Source organism: Seriola dumerili, unplaced genomic scaffold, assembly GCF_002260705.1.
Source record: "Seriola dumerili isolate Sdu_G_001 unplaced genomic scaffold, Sdu_1.0 BDQW01000425.1, whole genome shotgun sequence".
Lineage (NCBI taxonomy): Eukaryota > Metazoa > Chordata > Actinopteri > Carangiformes > Carangidae > Seriola > Seriola dumerili.
This window is the reverse complement of record NW_019174680.1, coordinates 254,621-275,210: the sequence shown is the minus strand read 5'-3', so window position 1 is coordinate 275,210 and position 20,590 is coordinate 254,621. Positions and strand designations below refer to the sequence as shown.

At 40.4% G+C, this 20,590-nt stretch overlaps 1 protein-coding gene across 2 annotated transcripts; it reads right to left on the bottom strand.

The window, feature by feature from the left end:
• Positions 1–546: 546 nt before the first annotated feature.
• plod1 (procollagen-lysine,2-oxoglutarate 5-dioxygenase 1) lies at positions 547–20,105 on the bottom strand. Of its 2 annotated transcripts, none has more exons than XM_022761670.1 (19): positions 19,902–20,105; positions 17,713–17,804; positions 17,259–17,392; positions 14,932–15,095; positions 13,498–13,610; positions 12,744–12,807; positions 10,997–11,094; positions 9,870–9,971; positions 9,575–9,706; positions 8,816–8,937; positions 8,414–8,518; positions 8,123–8,248; positions 7,236–7,377; positions 6,839–6,952; positions 6,128–6,193; positions 5,763–5,867; positions 5,467–5,613; positions 4,420–4,545; positions 547–2,087 (listed from the first exon to the last, which is right to left on the bottom strand). In XM_022761670.1, exons 1-19 carry the CDS (start codon positions 19,990–19,992, stop codon positions 1,932–1,934), a joined length of 2,199 nt encoding a protein of 732 aa, XP_022617391.1. In that variant the 5' UTR covers positions 19,993–20,105; the 3' UTR covers positions 547–1,931. The 2 variants fall into 2 exon arrangements, with proteins under 2 accessions (XP_022617391.1, XP_022617390.1); XM_022761669.1 differs by lacking the exon at positions 4,420–4,545 and adding an exon at positions 4,051–4,176.
• Positions 20,106–20,590: the final 485 nt, after the last annotated feature.

The window sequence follows — 20,590 nt, the reverse complement described above, 5'->3', positions numbered from 1 at the left end:
TGCACAGTGCACACTAGCTTGCAACTTTGTCCATTCGTTACCTCAGGTCTGCACTGAAGTATCATCCTCTTCTGTCGACTGCACATCATTTAATTCAAATGTTATTTCTGGAAATATATTAATCTTTGCAAAGTTTGTTACAATCTAAGATATATAACGACCGTTAATGTAACGCTCAGTATCGATTAATAGAACACCTGTAAGGCGGAGTGATACACGTAATTAAAAGTCCCGGTGCTGCTGTACTCTGTCTTCCAATCAAATTACTTAGTCAGAACTAGCTGTTGTATATTAAGGTTTCAAAACGTCATAGTATTAGGTATAAAAACGTCATAGTATTCATGGTGACATTTTCATTGGATTTTTCGACAGAAATTTAACTCATACTTTCGCCCAAAAAGTGTTGTTGTTTCTGTACTGAGCTTTACTTATATCATGTGCACAGAGCAGAAAATAACCTAATCTGTGTTGATTTTAGTTTTGTTTATCCCTACTGTTAATCCTCCACACAGTTTAATCACAGTTCAGACTCACTTCAGTTGGGTTTCACTGTTTTATTCGAGTGGGGCTCAAAGAACAGCGAGATGGCTTGTAACAGCAAGAAGGTGTGTGAGTGTTTCTCAGCTGACTGACAGCAGTGAATAGATGAAAAATTATCTGATTCCAATACAAAATAAATAAGAGCTGTAACAGGCTTTGGAGTGTCTCAGTTCAAGACAGAATAAAAGAAAAACTGCTTTGGTTACCGAAAAAAGGCACAGTTTGTGTAACTTAATGAAGTAAAAGTTTTTACAAAAGCATCTAAAAAACGTTGAAGCTTGTTTATTCCTGAGAGAGCTAAAGGCACAACAGGATCATTTCTGATCCGCACCAGACCCTCCAGACCAAACAGGAGCTTTAGATTTAAACCAAACAGCTGCACCAGAGCGGCTCCATGTGTGATGACGGCGATAACTGAAACTGTCACATGATTTTGCTGAAGAAAATGTTCAATCCTGCATTGTTTTCTGTGCAGGTCTGATTTGTACCAATTCAAGTTAAAACATTAAGAAACGAAGAAGAATAAAAACTGAACATAGACAGTGAAGCTCTGTTTTTTTTTTAAGGAGTGTCTTTAGGATTAGGCAACAGAGCAGGATCATGTCATGTCTATATGCTTTAATGGAGCATGAATGAACCAGCTCACACACAGTCTGACCGGGGATTTCATGGGGCCCTGGAGGAGCCAATAATACAAACACGGAGATATTTAGCCATCGATGAGTTATATGCTCCTACACATGTACACCTACACTTCATATAATGCAACTGCACAGTCTCTTTTGTTACTTGCCTGTCTTTCATCACTGGAAGTAACTGCCCTATAATCTCTGACCTGTAAAATGTTCTGAATGAATGTCATAAAGGACATTGATCCAAGTGAAATACTTGTGTTGCAATATATTTACATTACATCAGGGAGATTTAACACTTCTTCAAAAAGAAAAAAGGCTCAATGAGCTCTAGTTCTGCTCTCATTCAGATTACAACCCTTAATGCCTATTGGGTCTGAAAACACAACTGTATCTGACAGAAGACACATGCAGGCTGCTGGTCACAGGAGCTTGTGTTTCTATCTGTGAAGGTTTGAATGACATGATACTCGGTGATAACATTTTGTATGTTCTTCTTCCACTGTGCATCTGTGATTTTATGTCTCATTACATCATAGAGCACTGAAGTTCTGCTGCTGATAGCAGTTGATCAGAGTCACAAATTGCATATAATTCTGTAAGTGACACAGAAACAATATCAGGAAGTGATATAATGAAAAAAGAAGCGGTCACCACTCCGGATCAGAGGATAAAGAGCAGCTGTGATGCTGAGGGATGTGGACAGCGTGTGTCCTGTTTGGTCTGGACTAGCTGGTGAGGTGTGCCATCTTTGGGAGTTCAGGGATCCACAAAGGACACTGCAATGTACCGGACCCCGCCGGTGGTTGGCAGTCCTTCGTGGTAGTGGGTGAGGCGGCCGGGATGCATGAGGGCCCAGCCTTTACGAGGAGCTTGAATGGAGCAGTTGTAGCGCAGGAACCTGCATCCACCACCCTGCAGTCACAGCACAACACATATTAAGATCAGACACCTAAAAGTCCATATGGTGGTCTTGCTTGTTTTAGCCATGTTTGAATCATTCCCCATTTTTACATGAGTTCATTTCAACTGATTTTAAATGAAATGTTATTCAATATGATATCGTTATATAAATGTGGATATTGTTGAAAGTGAATATTGTGGTTACATTTTCTGTTTTGTCTGCTTTTCAGTTTTGTCCAGTTTACACTGGTACTACTAAAAATGCTGTGGAAGAATCTATTATGTGATTCACATTGCTGAACATTTACAACCTCACACTGACTTAATACTCATTTAATAACATAGTAATGACTCCTGAGTACTTGTGTAATAATGTAGTAATGACTCCTGAGTACTCATGTAGTAATGTAGTAATAATATAGTAATGACAACTGAGTACTTGTAATAATGTAGCAATATAAGAATGATGACTGAGTACTCATGTAATAATGTATTTATAACAACTGAGGACTGTGTTGGGACCTCAACATGTTGACAGGTGTGATCTATGTTCTCTCTAGTTCATGTCCTGACAGTAATACCAGCTTTTATTTGAGAGCTCAGGTTACATGTGATTTCTAGTTAATGACCTTTAACAAGCAAAACCACTGGTTTTGTCATTAGAATAATCACTGATCAAATATTATATTTATATATATATATACATACATACATATATAGTACTTCAAAATGTAAATATTCAAAAATGATATCCTGAAAGCCTTGTAGGTCTTCCGACACACTACATAATATATCATGACAACAGCTTCACACACGACAGTGACTGTATTTAGCAGTTGTTTCTTCTCAGTTCAAATCCATGTGGTATGAACCGATAACACCGTGAACTAAGTTTTTGAAGATGCAGGGAAACAACATGGATGCAACAATAAAAACAAGGCCCCTCGCTTCAGCTTCATGTGTCATGCAAAGAAGACAGACTCACAAACAGAGATGATACAAATGGAAAGTTTGAAACACCAGGGATGTAGATTTACATGCCAGAAATATGATGGCATTCAATTAATGATATGATTCTGATTCAGCATCATGCTTTATCAAACCTTTGTGTTGTTTGAGTTCTTCTATGTTCATGTGAAAGCTGATATTTTCGAACTTGAACAGGACAGATTAATAATCCTAGTGCCTCTGTTTCTCCCTCTACATTGTGTATGTGTTACTAAGATGTTGTTAAGATAATCAATACAATTTAACTGACCTGTGTTTCTTTACAAAAGTATCCAGAACGCTGTTGACTTGGCTACACACAATCAGTTCTAGCCTCAGCTCTAAAAATGTTTGTTGAAATACTCTTTAATAAATGAATAATAAATAAATACTGAATGAATATCTACTTGTTTTTTTTTCTTCTACAAAATCAAATGACTTTGTTCTTTCTAGGAAATTATCAGGAAACTAATGAGCCATAAAAGAACAATTTCTCCACCCTGTTATCTGATTTACAGTTAGAAATGTTGTCTGCTCGAGGGAAAATTCCACCTTAAAATAAACTTAACTACACAATTTTGTGTATCATTTACTTACTTTACTATTTTTGAGTTTTAATTAGCAGGTGTGAACCAGTCTCTCCTTCATATGACCGGACAGGCCCTTTGTTATTCTACCACCACACAGTGACATGTCCAAAACCTACACAGTGGATTAAAATGAATAATCTCTCACTGCAGTTTCACTGGGACACAGTCACGATTCATAACTGTCTCTGTGTTCAGATACAACTATTCTGACTGGAACGGCTCGAGTTGTTTTGTCAGCCACTAACACCAATATGACCAACTGTCACCTGCTCACAGCTACACTACAAGTACTGGTACCTTATTTCCAGTTTCTACCAACTGATACAACTTTTTTTTAGGATGCAGTAACCACAACTGCTGGAAATGTCAGATTTCTACCAACCTCTAAACACACTCACCTGGTAATCAAGGCCCACTTGATTGAGTGCAATGTTTATAGTGAATGTGGAGGCGTCATGGTGTGGCCTCAAAGAGGGCTGCTCATCTGGTTTATATCTAACTACAAAGGCCAAGTCAAACTGAGCCTGCAAACACACAGACAGAGAGGAGTCATGCAAGCATTCACATAGAAACTGCTCATTTGGCCAGAGACACATAGTGTGTGTACACATGTACGCCACTCGTCTGGTTCCTGCTCAAGCGTCAGCTTGGTTCCTATTCCAGCATTCACTTCCAGAGATGGAGCAGAGAAGCAGAGAGAGAGCCGCAGATCACCCGCATCATCATGTCCTGTAGCTTCTATTACCTGCCAGCTCCTCCTCATTTACCTGGTAGTCAACGCCTTTGCTGTTGAGAGCTATGTTAATAGTGAATGTGGAGGCGTCATGGTGAGGGACGAGCAGTGGCTGCTCGTCAGGTTTGTACCTCACCACAAAGTTCAAGGGAGTGGCACACTGATGAGAAAAGACATGTTGGTCAGCACAACACACAGGCAGCAGCACAGGAGCCAACAACAGGGCGGAAACTCTCATTTTCAATTAGTCTGCAAATCATCTTCTGCATTATTCAAAGGTAATGACAATGATCAGGCTTGGGGGGCGATATCCAATCTAAAAACAATATATGATGTTATTGTGGTGGTGGTCCGCCCTGCTGCTACAAATACTCACTACATGTGAAATAGTACCCAATAAATGCTCTATATCCTGTTTGTCTGATAAAAAACTACAATATCTAGCTGTTTCACTAAATAATGATGGCCACCCTGGCTGAGAGGACAAAAGCACGTATCACAGTTTGACCTTATAGAGCAGCAAAGTGGGTGCGGCCACAGGTTACAGAAAAAGGTTTTACTAATATGGCTTTTAGGCTTATGGACTTATACGGTGAATTAGACAAATCAAGTGGGAGTTAACTTAATCAAAGTTAATCATCTTTAGAGTAAAAAATTCATTCAATTTCTCAAAAGAGCAGACTGGGGTCTTCTGGGAGTTTTATTTACCACATGGCTCAGTTTGAGTTGATAACTGAGAGTTTAATGACCAGCCAGCACCTGCAGGATACCTGACACTGTGCAGAAATTAAACAGGATTGACTATTGCCAGAAATAACTCCACCCACTTTACTACTCTAATGGATTGACAGGTGAACTCTGGGAAATGCAGTACGAGCACTACAGCAGTGTCCAATCTGCAACAAAGAAGGATTAATGAGGACAGTCAGTTTAACGCAGACATCATCATTTCAGGAAGCAACATCTCTTCTTAACCCTGTTCAACAGAGGCGAGATCACGTTCAGGTGATTATTTGAATTCGCTCACACTGATTCTCATCTCAGAAGACAATAGTGTGAGGATGACGATGATGAGTCTTACCTTGGTGTAGTAACCAGGATACATTTTCTCTGTTATCGGTGCTATGAACTCCAGTAAGAACTTATGCCATTCCTTCTCAAAGTTAATTTGATTCATGTGGATGTCGATGGTGGGGACGTTCTCGTAGCCGCCCTGGATTCTGGTGTCCTGAAAGCAAAGGAATCAAATTACAGCAGCTGTACAGGGCAGATCATTCTGGTCACATATCCAACAGTTTACCTTCAGAGTCACTGCGCTGATGCAAGAAGATGAAAAAAATACCACCCACACAATAACACACCCATGTGATAACATACCACGGAGCCTCCTCCAGACCACTTCCCGAAGTTCTCCATTTCTTCAATAAGGTGGTTACAAGCAACATCAGAGAAAATTGGGAACCAGTACACATCGGGACAAGGCTGGTGGACAGAGGACACAGTACAACAGCATCACTGAGGGACATCAGATATTTCATACAACTGCACTGATAGTCTCAGCATCATTCTCTCTTTTTTAAAAGAAGTTTCAACAAGTGAGTTTCTGGTCTTCACTCTGCGTCACAGAAGGACACAGGAGGTCAGATGTTCTGGTCTCGCTACTGAAGAACATCAGTCTGCTGTTTACTCTGTTTCACTGTAATGATGTAATGTGTGTAGGACAACTTGTGTGTTGAACTCACAGTTTCAACCAGCTTGTCCTTCATCATGCGAGTGTAGTTCTCATGAATGTAGAGCTCCTGCCAGTCCTGAAAGAAACACAGAGCAGGTTTACAGTGTGTCTGATGTCACTTGTTATCCTGCTTCTACCAGTACAACCACTTTTACCAAAATCAATTATTATAATTATTATACATTAAACCTGCTAATGATGATAATCTTAACTCTACTCAAGCTTTCTTCTTCTATGTGTCAGTATATTTAATGGTGGACAGAATGCATGATGGGTAATCTTGACATCTCATGACAAGCTCTAATGGCTATTGGCTGATTCAGTGCAGGTGAGAGGGCACTGTTCATACACATGACTTGTTTTCAAAAGGTTTTATACAAACCATCCCATCATGGGCTAGTTATATATTGTGTATTATATATATATACTTTTTCACATTCTTATTATCATCCATCCATTATTGGAAAAAAATCTATCTATATTTAAGCTATCTAACTTTCAGTACTTGATTTGTTTTATCTTTCTTTATATTGTTTCTTCTCACTATGTTTATTGTTATGCACCAAAATACCAAAGCAAATTCCTTGAAAACCTACTTGGCAATAAACCTGATTCTAATTACTGCCACTGCAATAACCCACACCCAACACAAGAGGGCACCCCACACTGATCCCACCACCACTACAACAGCTGGGATCATGAACAGCTGATTGTTTCTCACCACTGGGTTTTCAAAGATCTGCCACAGATCATTGTGAAGATGGCCGGTCTGGTAGTTTTCTGTTGACAGGATACGACCAAAATTGTGCAGGTTGGTCACATACATGAAGATTCCCTGAGAGAAACATTCACAACAGGTCAAATATTGTATTATATATATATATATATATAAAAAACATCTTTACTGTTACAAACACTCATTTCAATCAGATCTTAGACAAACACATTAATTATGACAAAAAATACCAGGAGAAGTAAAGAAGGAATTAAACAAACTGAAACTATCCTTTACATGCTGTAGTTATGTTGTTCATTGTTTCTACACAGAACATACATGCACTAATACTAATGTAAATCCATTAAGTCACTGTGGAGACGCTCCTCCTCCTCTCACCCACCTTGATGCGTGCTTGGTGGCAGAACGCCATGTCCGGGTCTAAGTTGTGCGAGTCAAACAGGTCGTGGTCGGTGAGCTCGGAGCGGAGGAGGCTGGCCTTCACCAGGTACACACTGGACACATACGGGACGTTCCACACACCCCTGAAAACCAGGACAGTCTTAGACCACTTAAACACCAACACCAGGATCTGATATCATCAACAGACACAAAACACTGTAAATTCCCACATAGTGAGAGAGAAGCAGCTCAGTTTAATATATAGAATCTTATCGTCTTATGATTCAATAAGAAGCCTCCTGTTGTCAAACAAGACAACAGGTACAGGATCCTGTATATTATAAGCCTTTGCGCATTGATTCACTCAGCCCTTCTTTGGTCAGTTGCAATATGTAATCAACTCACCTCAAACAGAATCTATTTCTGTGTGAAACACTGTGTCATTATCAATCCACCAAGGTGCAAGTGCGTCTGGCTTTTAAAGGGAATGGGATATGGCACTCTGATCGCCCCAAAGTATAATTAAGAGACTAAGTACAACCCTTTTGAACCATGCGCCTGGAGCAGAGACCGTTTTTTACACTGTTAAAATAGCAACAGTGATATGGATAATTGCATTTGGGCCATGCACTTTAGTCTTTTTACTCTTTATTTTCACTGACGCCCAGTGAAAATGTAATAACCCTAGTCTGAAAACAATAATGTGAAGGATATTTCCTGCCACTGGTTAAACAATCACTGTGGTCAGATGCACAGCTGGTGATTTGATGGAACATTTAGTGCACATCTACAGGGGACTATAAAGTGTCTGGACTGTGGTATCAGTGGCTTTTCAGTCTACTCCGTCAATAATAAGACTTCAGGAACAACGAACTTTCGGCAACTTACACTCTGCGTCCTTGCACTATGTCCACGTAGTCCTCAGACCGGGCGTAGTAGCTGTCTGCACTCAGGGCTCCCCAGAAGTTACTCCACAGTCGCCCAGTCCGAGTTATCATCGGTGCTACAATGGGACTAAACAACAGGAGCGTTTTCATGTTTCTTCATCTGGACACATTGACTGAGTAAATAAATGAGTGTAATGAAAAGATCTAGTTCATGTGGTCGTGACTACAGCAGTCAAGATATCAGCTAACACGAGGTTATTATGAATATTTCAGTATTGATGAATCTACTCACAGGTTCTGTTCAATGAGGATTTTGAGTGTGTTCTCGTTCTTTAAGACCACTTCAATGTCCACGCTGAAGAAGTACTCACAGTCCTCGTCTTTCCGACACATTTCACTAAAGGGAGGGAGACGCACCGACTGGTCAACATCATGCAAATTTGTTGTGACATCACAAAGTTACAGAAGTCCCGACGGCTCTTTTTAAGGCTCAGTTTCTGAATTCAGGGTGCGCACATTTCTCTGTGGACTGACAGCTTTGATACTTTCACAGTATTAATATAGAACCTAGACCTGCTTTATAATCAAAATAGACACGGAAATCTCACTTAATACAACGTGGGACATAAAATTCTTTAAATACATTTGAAACTCAAGAAGATTCAAAGCCGACCACTGGTTACATGGAACTCACAAGCCCAGGTTGCGGGAGGAAGCTTCCTCTATGTCTTCCTCAGGCCCGATGAACCTTACATCCTGATATAGGCTTCCATGATCCTGCAGGAAGGAGCTGACCTGACGCTCGTGATGAGCCTCCTGGAGGAAGAGGAGAAACAAACAGACAGAAAGAGAGTCTGAATTCCTACACGCACAGAAAGCAGCACCAAATCTGCATATATGACAGTTAGCAAGGCTTTTGCTGAGGCGGCTTCACGACCATAACACATTATCATGGTGCATGTTTGTGCAACCACAAGCTTTTTCTATGTCATGGGTGCGACAGCTGTCAGCAGCTTAGCATGTCTTCTTTGTACTGAAATAAAATCACAGGTCTTCTGCACTGATTCCAGCAGAGTGTGTGATGTGTGTGTTCAGATTATCTGAGTTTGAAGTTTTGAAGAAAGTTGCACCAACTGGGTTCAAAGAGGTCAATTTATTTTTCTTGTCACTTTCAACTGGTTGTGAATGTTTTTTTTCATTTCTTTGGAGATTTGTGAAGCAAAATTAAACTAAAAATCTTTTTTTTTTCTTTGCTCATTTGCAGCCTGAAAGTATTTTGGTGTCCTGTTGATTCATGGCCAGTGTTTTTATTTCCTTATCACTACATTTTTATTTCAGTGACTCATTAAATTCACTGGTGCCTATTACTTTATTCAGTTATTTTGCTGCAACAGTTCCAACAAAAACTCTTTTTGTCATGATAAAGCTAATGCAGTAAATGCCCTCCTGTTACCTGGTTGTAGATGAAGAGTTTGAGTCTGTTCTTGGGGTACTGCAGCTTCAGTAGGCGTTCAAAAAACACTGTGACAAAGGGGGTAGGCTGCTGAATGAAGATGCCAATCACCACCAGTGGGTATTCACTCTCCTGTTGGAAAAAACACCAGCATCATACAAGTCTCAGGAGAAATGTCTTATTACAAAACACTGAGCAGATGAAATATTCTCATTACTGATTAAATGTTGTGGGAGATCTTGTGCAAAGACTGTTTGCCAGTTCGGACATGATCACCAAGAGCGTGTGAACAGACCTTAAGAGCTGTGAGAGGGCGGAGATCCTCCTGACACACTGTGCATCCACTCTCGAACGTCCATGTGTTGGGGATGTAGTTACCCAGGTAGTTGATCTGGAGCTGGAAAACAAACACGCGCTCCTCTAGGTTATCACATCTCAATCTAATGTCCAGTCCTTCACCAAGAGAATGACTGATCAAATGATTTTCAATATCTTAAACAACATTTGCAAATACTTTGGCAAGGCTGACTGACTGGAAACTTGTTACTAAGCCACTTAAAGGTCCCATATTTTACACTTTTCGTGTGTTTTATTTTGAAGTGTTGATCCTTTCAAGACATATTTGTGCTTTTAAGAAACTAAAACCATCTCAGTGTGGTTTTACATCTCCTCTCTCAGGCTTCTCTCTGGAGCCCTAGCAACAACATGTCAGTGAGCCAATCAGAAGAGAGACTCTGAGCCTCTCTTTTTCAGTTTCTGCCTTATAAGCAAAAAACACAGGGAAACCTCACTGTATACAATATGGAACATTAAAATAAAACTACATTAAAGTCTGAAATCACAAAGCTCATTCTGGTTTCGCAGTACAAAAAAGAAATCTGATGATGAATGACAAAAAGATTCATCGGGAACGCCCTCTGGGTGGGAACAGGAGTACATGTTTGACTTAGAGCTGAGCTGACAGGAGTATCAAGACACAACATGACAGTCCTGTGGCGTAAAAGCCTGTTCAGTGGTTCATCCAGCAAACTAAGATTAATGCACGTGTTCAAGATAATGAGGAGACACGAGCTAGAAGCCTGATGTGGCCGTCTGAACCACATCAGTTGACTCTAGGTAATGCATCTCTAAGCAGAATGAAGAAAAACTACTTATACATGCTCAGAGTTCTTGGATCTAGTTTAACGATCTAGGCATATGGAGCATTTAGGACGTGTCCAAATCCACTTTGGCTAGTTTAGCGGTGCAGCACAAGATGCATGGTTCAAATTAGTTGTAATTAGATTTGCTGATTGAAGAGCTGGACTTCTTTAGACGCCTGCGCCAGCTGCTGACCTGCAGTTACTCTGGTGGTCAGCTGTTTCAGGCCGGTTCAGGCTGCTGCAGCATGTGATGGGTCAGCGTGGTCTGATAGGTCAATACCTTTGTTGGGCCATTCCCATGGATGATGACAGGCAGGGTGTCATACAGCACGTTTCTGGCTCGTACCCGACCATCTTCAAATTTGAGGACCACCTCATCTGGAAAAACAAACGCACACACATCGGTAGATAATTGTGTATTTAGTCACAATCAGAGACAGAGTACAGACGGAGGACGATGAGAGAGAGGACAGGGGACGTGGACCAGGATGAGGCAGAGGAGTATGTGAAGGAGAGGAAAGAAACTATGATACACAGAGAGCAGATAACATCTGTCTGAGGAGAGCTCTCAGTACTCTCCACAGGATTATCTGTGGCCCCTATCTGCTCTGTGAAGGAATTTGATAAAAAGATCGCCCTGTTTCTCTTCCACAGGAATTTACATCCTGCGGCAGGGCACAAGCAAAACCCCACGGCATCGACAAGCTCCATTGACTCAGATCAGACGCCTCCCTTCACCTCACCACATCTCACACCTAAATCCACCTTTTGTCCATTTGGTTTGTTGCTTACATCTATATTCAGGAACCCAACGGACAGAAACACAGTACTACCAGGAGCTTAGAGAGAATGAGCCAGTTCCAAGGAGAGTAGAGAGGCAGTGATCAGGAGCCTGAGGCAAGTCAAAGGAAATGGTGTCACAGAAACACAACACTACAGAAAGCACACAATACACACCTGACACACAAACTCACTGGTGGATTTTCCTCTACATTTTTCCCAAGGGGCCCCCGAACAGGGGATTGCCAGGGGTGGGGGGAAGGAGGCAGTGGATGATTGTGTATTTAGTCCAGTGTATTACAAAAACTGGTCATTTAAAAATTTAAAAAAGTACTTGTTTGAGTTAGATTTCCTGATGTTTCTACTTTACATCATGTTGTGGATTTTTAAGTGTCAACATTGATGCATATGTAAATGTCTGACTGCTGCTGTCTCATCTCTTACACTTTAAACAGAGACAGAGCAAACAGCCGTTAACAGAAGAGCTCACAGTGTGAGGGTCTATGGGAGCAGGCCGCTCCATTCATGCCCCTGGACTCATGAGGGCGTCTGTGTGAGCTTTGGCATGTTCACCTCACAGAGTCCTCACAGATTCCTCAGCTTCAGAGACACTGCTGAGGGTTCAGCCTGAATCAGTACAACTGTGAATTCCTGAGCTTCACTTCACTACATCAGCTGTGATGATGCCCCATTGTCATTTTCCACAGCAATGTTACATAAGCAGCTGCACACAGTGTTCCCATTGTTGAGGGAAAATGTTCAGTACAGGACTGTGTAGCTACTGGCTGTCTACAATATAATATTAATACCGATAACATCAATATCAGGGCTCCAAGGTGTTCATGTCTCAGTGTAGCAGGTTCACAGACCGTGGGAGTGGTTCATGTTGTCTGAGCAGAAACACAATGTGCATCTTAATTCTTCTGAGGAAGAATCAGCTCTGTACTGTCACTGTAACAACACAGTAGTGTAGTTGATATCAGTGATGTACATCAGGTTATACTGTGACTGAGTGGATTCTGTCGTTAGTATCAGCTCCTCTGCTTCCCTGTGAGATGCTGTTACCTCAAGTGAAGCAAAGTGATTCTGATCTGATCGGAGCTCACGGTCAGTTCATCTTTTCAACATGGCTGAATAATGAGTTGACATTTCTAACAGAGCAGCAGAGACCTCTGATTCCAGTACATCAGACACTGTGTTACAGGACGCTTCATGTCTGCTTAACAAACTTGAGTGGCTGGACTCACCGAGGGCTCCATGGAGGTTCTGGAACAATCTGCATTTGCTGTCCACTGTGATATTTATGGATTTCTGAAACAGGGAAATACATAGTTTTCACTCTTTATATTACAGTCATATCTAAACAGCATAAATTCTCCAATGAAGGCCAGAACTAAAATAATAATACTATAATAATGTCTAGCACAGAGGGATGACTTTACCTATGTTTAGATCAGATGGTGCATTCACTAACTCCATCAGTACAACAGACTCACATTCAACACTCCGCTGAAAGACACTAACACTGCTTTATTTCAACAGTTTCTCCTACTCTGCTGTTTTGTTGTTTACCTGTTAAATCACCATCAATAAAACGCTCCTGCACTTTCTGCAGGTGTTACAAATTAAAAGCACAAGGAACAGGAGAGATTATTACCACTGAGCTACTGGAAGGTTTTTAATGTGGAACATCTGGGCACAAAGTGCTGAGTCTCACTGACATAAAACAGCAGGTTAAAAAACAGCAACATGAAGTGACAGGAAATAATTAAAATAAAAACAATATTCTTGTTAGAATCAGTAAAATATGATCAAACATGTTTCTCAAACAGGGGAAATAAAGATCTGGTTTTCTCTGGAAGGATTTGAGAACAAAATAAAATACCACATGTTATCTAACAACGTTAAAAATGATATGTTAATATTAGTAGTTCTAGTATTCATTGTGCCTTTATATAGTATAGATCCATGAAATGAACAGTGCAGTGTTACAGATCTCACTTTTCTCGCTGGATCAATGTAAATCTTGGTGAAGAAGAGCTGATCACTGTCATCGTCTTCACCCGACCAATCAGAAACCATTTCTTTAATGTTGGGAAGGTAGCCAATGAAACCTGAGGAAACAAACAGACGGTGAAAGAATATGGCACAAGTCTATCTAACATCTTTTCATTTACCATGTATGAACTCTGTCATATTGTCCCCACATTCAAACACATCGAGAAAAATGAAGTGTGGTTCAGAGGACTAATAACTACAGCAAGGTTCTGTTTTTATGGCCACATCAAAGACAGACTGCTGACTGACTGCTGACTACACACCTGCTGTTTCTCTGCTATAAAAAGAAATTGCCAAACTCCTTCCAACGAAAAAAGCCACACCTGGGGCTTGTGAGCATTAAAGTATTAAAGGTCCCAAAATTTACATTTTTCCAGTGTTTTATTTGAAGTATCTATATCCATTAGAAGATATATTTGTGTTTTTAAGAACCAAAAATCATGTCAGTGTAGATTTACATCTCCTCTCTCAGGCTTCTCTCTGGAGCTCTAGCAACAACAGGTCAGTGGCCAATCAGAAGAAAGGATGTGATCCTCTCTTCTGATTGGCTGACTGTTTTCTGAGTAATCAAATACAAATACAGATTTCAGGTAAACACTAAGAGAAAGCCAAATCCTGCAAGGTTGGATGCTGGGTGCCGGTGGGCGGGCCTGGCTGAGAGCGGTGACTACTTTCTTGTGACATCACAAAGTTACAGAAGTCCCGATGGCTTGTTGTAAGGCTCAGTTTCTGAATACAGGCTGTGTGCATTTCTCTGTGGACTGAGCACTTTGATACTTTCACAGTATTAATAAAGAACATAGACCTGATCTATAATCAAAAAAGACATGGAAATCTCACTTAATACAATATGGGACCTTTAAGAGACGTGTATGACACACGTCAGGACAGTGTAAGCTGGAAGGTCACCTTTTGAAGTAACTTGTCAGTGAAGATGTGAAAAATAAGGTACAGAGACACTAAACTTTAGGCATGAACTAGTGAAATATGAATGATACTGTCTGTCATTTATACTTAATTCAAACTTCATCAGTGTTTTTGTAAATGCAAAGAAATGACAGACATCCCAGACCTAGAATTACAACTGGGAAACTGATGTGAACACTTACTCTACTGCTCATAATTACACTTTAAGGTTCAGTCTAAAAATAAACAGCTTTTCAACTTCTTAAAGAAAACTGTGGACCAGGACTGAGGTTTGGTCTGTGCATGTATGTGTCTGGTGTCATCTCAAACTCGAAACCTCAAATAAACTAGGAGTAAGAATTTCCTGACAGGACCAATTCAAAAAATTAACACTGTACAAAATGATGAATTTCATTGTCAAAGACATGTGGCCTGGCCCAGCTGTGTGACAGACTGGACAGATGGACCTACCCCCTGAGCCCAGGAACCGGTTGCCCTCCCTGACGTGTGGGTGTTTGTCCTCCAGGTGTCTGTCAGGCCAGATCAGGCTCTCGGAGGAGAAGACCACCTTGTGTCTGGCCTGCTTGAACTTTTTGAGAAGTTCTTTGGGACCCGAGGCGAAGACCACGTCATAGCTGTGTACAACAGGGAGTAAGAATAGAAAACTTTACTGTGTGGCTCAGCTGTGTGTGAAGCCAATGACATGGTTAAAATAAATTAGAGGTTTCTTTTATAAGAAGACAGCAGTCTTTATTTGGAGAGTTAAGCTGCCAGTGGTTTGTGTTTACTGCCATGAAAGGAGCCATCACGCTCTCTCCTGACATCAGTGTGTATGCAACACTCGTCAAAAGTTTTAGATTACCCGCAGCTTTCCAGTTTTTATTGACATTATTCCTGCAGCAGTGGAAGTAAATGAAGCCTTGAAAGTTAAAGCAAGCAATTCCTAGAGACAAACCATTTGTCTGTACAAACTGTATTACAACATCCTTTAATGCATCATTTGGATGACACTGTACTGCAGGAAGCAGGGCTGTATACTGCTGTCAGAGTAGAGGGAAACAGATCAGTAATAGAGGAAGACAGACTGGTTGGTCAGAGCTTCATCCTACAGCAAGATAATGAGCTACAACATTAGAAGAACAGAACATGATGAAGACCAGCAGAGTGTCCAGACCTGAACCCCATGGAGCTGGTTAGAGATGAACTGGACGGAAAGTGAAAGCAAAGCACATTGAAAAAAACACTTCTCCCAACAGTGTTGTTTTTTTGTTTTGTTTTCTTTGGAGGAGTGAAATGAGAAGTCGAGTTGTTTAGTCCATAAACCAAAAAACCTTCAAACTGAACTGACTGAACTGAATCATATCGTCACTGATCAGTGAATCAGCAGCTTTTAGCAGTGGACACTGGTGACTATGAGCAGCATACAGTTAAGTATGTTGCTTACTGGTAATACATTTACTGAAAGACTGAAGGCAGCAACAATCACTAACTAACAGCTGTTACACTCCGATAAACAAGGCTTATATTGTGCTGAGCTAACAGTCTGAACAGGACTGGACTCAGAAGTGAAATGAAAACAGTCCAGACATCATTCAGCACTGTGACAAGATTTCTTACTTATATGTGGACAAAGGTGCATTTGGAAGGTAGTGCAATTGTTTAGCTTAAAGAAGTACATAAGTATTTATTGAAAACAAATCTTTAAGTGAACTGAAAAAAAACGATTGAAGTAAGGGGATTTATAACATCCACCTCTGACAAGATGATGGACCTCAGTCTCAAAACTTATTATACAAAACACTGAACTTTTCCTTTAGATGATTTTTACAAAACCAGCCATCAAACACACACAGTCTGATTTACAGAACGAACAGCTGATCAACATAGTGATGCAAACAACTGCATTTAGAACGAAATATTTCACATTCATACAGTTAACACTTGCTTAAGTATTCTTGCCCTCACGAGTGTCACTGTATTGTTGTGTGGTAATGCAAAAAAACTCAACCTGTACATACAAGTGTGTAACCACACAACCTCAACACTGACGGCGGTAAAAGCTGACAAGTTCATGCAAAATGCCTGAAAGACAGGAAAAACACACTGACAAATCTACACCCGTCTGATCTGATCTGGACAGTGTTTTGTAAGAACTCTTTTGAAGGGGCTATATGTTGGTTTTTGCTATTGCTACATAACTTATGCTAAAAGCTCTGCTAAAAATTGACAGTTTTGACATTTTTATTCAGTTTTAAGCAACACTTTTTTATCCTGCTTGTTTGACCCATATTTTCAAAGATTTTAATAATCAGAGACTCGGATCTCAAGCTTTGTCTCTCAGTCAGGACAACCTGCTGCAAGTGGACTACTGCTAACATTAACCGGCTTGTTTTCAGCATGGCCGATAGCTAGCCAACAAGGGGAATAGATATTATCGCCGCCCTTCTACGCCGTCACCACCTACACCACCAACCAGGATGAAGCCACAGCTACCTAACTTCCTCACCAGAGGCTGATCCTTTTATTTCTATTAATTATTTTGTTCTACTGAAGTTAGCATGGTAACCAGGTAGCCCTGGTACGTCCTGTCTTGTAATACTGATAGTGAGTCACTGTAGTGTCAAGTCTGAAGCAGCTGCTCAGAGGACATATTCTAACCTCTTGTCCTGTAAACACAACGATGGCTGAAGGTCTTTTCAAGAAACCATATTATCAGCAGAGAAAACTTACATATAGCACCTTTAAGTACCAGGGTGTTACATCATATCTGACAGGGACAGTAAAATCTGAAACTCTACCTGTCAATAAAAAGGATGATTTTGTCGTTATCCTTCATCTCCTCCAGAGCCCCTTTGAGGAGTCGCACTTTCTGGCCTCCTCCTGGAGCTGACATGTAGTCGCCGCCTCTCCATTTCTGACCCCGACCAAGAACCTTAGAATATACATACAAACATGCATTTACTGAAATTTGAAGAAAATGTAAATATCCTCAAATAATCTCCTTTTCTGGTAGTAAAATAAAATACCTTACATTACTTGCCAAGTTTTACTTTATTTTTGGAAAAAAAACACTGTCTTATTTTTATGACTCAGATGCAGTAAAAAAGGTTCAAACATAACAAACTTTGAGGCAAAAACTATGTCGAGCTAAAGCAGGGATTTGTTTTCTTTTACAGAACAGATAGAGAGGCTTTCATGGCAAGACAGCAGGAAAAGGAACTTTGACCGAGATCTTCCCGTTGGGATTCCTACCTTGACAGTGTAGTTAAAGTGTTTAGCCGAGCTCAAGAAACGCTTGAAGCCATCTGTCTCTTTGGTTGCAACTGTAACGACCAGAAGTTTCTCTGGAAGACACAACATTGTAGAGGAATTCAGAAAGATGACACCACACACTTCTTTTTTTTTTTTTTTTTAAATCTTGTCTTCAGCCTGAAGCAAGAAACTTGAACAGCCACAACTGACAGTTTCTGTGAGATGTGTCTTGATTGTGCATGACAGGAGTCTTGACATACAGTCACTAAGCAGAAATCAAACCAAAAAGTATGAGTTGTAACTTGAAATCATAAGCATCAGAAAAGTCCCTGTATCTGTTACCACGTATAATCAGCCATGATCAGAAAACTAAATTTTAACACAGGTGCTTTAATCACCATTAAGATTAAAGGTCCCATATTGTATAAAGGGAGATTTCCATGTCTTTTTTTTTATTATAAAGCAGGGCCTCTCTTCTGATTGGCTCACCGACCTGTTGTTGCTGGAGCTCCAGAGAGAAGCCTCAGAGAGGAGATGTAAAACTACACTGAGTTGGTCTTTGGTGCTTAAAACCACAAATATATCTTCTTATGGATCAACACTTCAAATAAAACACAGAAAAAGTGTAAAATATGGGACCTTTAAATTACAATGGAGGGTTCACCTGTACATGTCAATTAATACAATTTACACTACTACTACTAAAAGTAAATTGGCAAGCTGCTGAATGCTTATTTAACCTTGCTGATGACAGATGTGTTCAAATTGTTTGTTGAGATCATACATTTCCACTTGAGGGTCCGGCTGTGGGCATTTGAGTCCAGCCTAGAAACCTTTGTTCCATCTCTCTCACATTTTCTGTCTTCTCTGGGTTATAATCAGTTATTAACAGGGGGGATTATAATGTACAGTATATTTGGTCAATGTGATAATAACATGTGACACATGTCACCTACTATATAATCTGAGAAGAAACACTGGTTCTGATATGGTTTTAGATGGAGGTTGAAAATATATATTTCTGCTGATTTTCTTCACTAATTTTTCAATTCAATAAATGACAAAATCAGATTCAGTTAAGTGTCTCTCCACAGTCCAGTCTGTTGCAGGAAGGTCTGCTCCTGAGGCAAACAGTAAATTTACAACATAAACCACATATAATGTGCTCCTGATAACACTTTGGTCAGATTGTCTCAAGGATTATTTGTACAGAAAGGTGAAAAAGTATCTTCATTCATTCAATTCAGTTCATTCAGCTCTGAAATCTGATCTCAATGAAATGAATCTGACACTTTGACTATTTTCTTACCTCAAGTTTTCATCATCATCTGCTTGTTTTGTTTCCTCTTTATTCTTCTCTGTTTCATATCACTGACATTCCCTTATATTAAAAAAAGCTGACCGAGACTGAACTGGAAATAACTGCTGTTATTTCACCATATCAGGTTGGACACTTCCTGCGGACTATACCCGGGGTTTTGCAGTGAGGAGAAATATATAATTAGACATAAAGAAAGTCTCAAAAGTCTAATTTTTATTCTTTATCAGACTATATTGGACGTAATTCAACATGGTAGTACACTTTACTGTAGCCTCCTAGCATGTAGCTAACGTTAACGTTAATATAGTGTTAGCAGCGCTGACAGCCCGTCCACGTCAGCGGCATGGAGGTCCTCCACAGCTCCTCCGTGCAGTTTTCTATCCCACGTAAAGAGGGAACATAATGTTAAACTGCATTCAGTTTTCTTAACATTTTTTTACGTCGGAAAAAAAAATTAAACAAATAACTTACAAGATAACGTAGCTAATAGCTTTTGTGAACGGTATATTACCATTCGGCGTGTATCCGGCTGTCAACTAAATCTCAGCTTTTTTTAACTGCCCGGTGTTGTGGTGAGGCTATGACTGAATCCTCAGTGGAGGGCCTGCAGGAGCACACTGCTCTATCTGCTAAATGACTAATAATGATGATAATTGATCATTTTTCAACCGAATTGTGGAGGAATGTTGTCCCGGACATTTTAGTCGAGGGGCTCGGCCATAACAGAGTCAGAGTGGGGACCACATGAGCCGGGGACTCACCCTCAGCCTTAAAACTGCACTGAGACATGTTGTACTTGTGTTGTGTTGAATTAATGGCTGGAAAGTGTGGGCTGGGTGCAGACTTGTCGTTAGCATGCTTGTCTTACCTTCGGGGAGTCGCTGCTCTTCACACTTTGTCAGTGGGGAAAGTGCACAGAGAAAAATCCCTGGAAACAACAGCAAGGACGAAAACCTCATCTTTTTAGTTCCAGTTACAGCTGAAGTCCTCTCACAGGTCCCGACGTGAGCCTAAGAGTAAAATGTTCCAGCTGGTTCCGTCTGAGAAAGAGAAGTTTGCAGGACTGTGTTAACTCTGCTGCGCCGCCCCCCACCTCACCCACTATTTGTCTATGTCTCTCCCCCTCTCTCTCTCTCTCTTACTCTCTCTCTCTCTCACTTTCTCGTAAAACGAATTGTTCCACCAAATATCAGAGTTGCAATAGAAGAATAAGTAGTAAAACAGTTTTTAGTTTTCTATGTTTTGGTTTTTATCATTCACATTTGCCTGTTGCAGTGAGTTCCAGTGCTAAAACAACGCCCACCTCCAAAATGTGAAGAAAAAAAGCAGTTTTAAAGCGATGAGCCAGCTGCTCTGTGGACATGAGCACTTGCACGTAGCCCGTGGTCCCTCCACCAGAGCACCAAAACTTCATCAACTATAACACTAGAGCAGTGTAGGCATTAAGTCCCGTTATTTTCTAAAGTGTTACAGTTACAAAACAGTTTCAGTCCAAACATATTCTATTAACATTCACTAAAATCCACAAATGCTATATTTATTTGTTTATTGCTATTT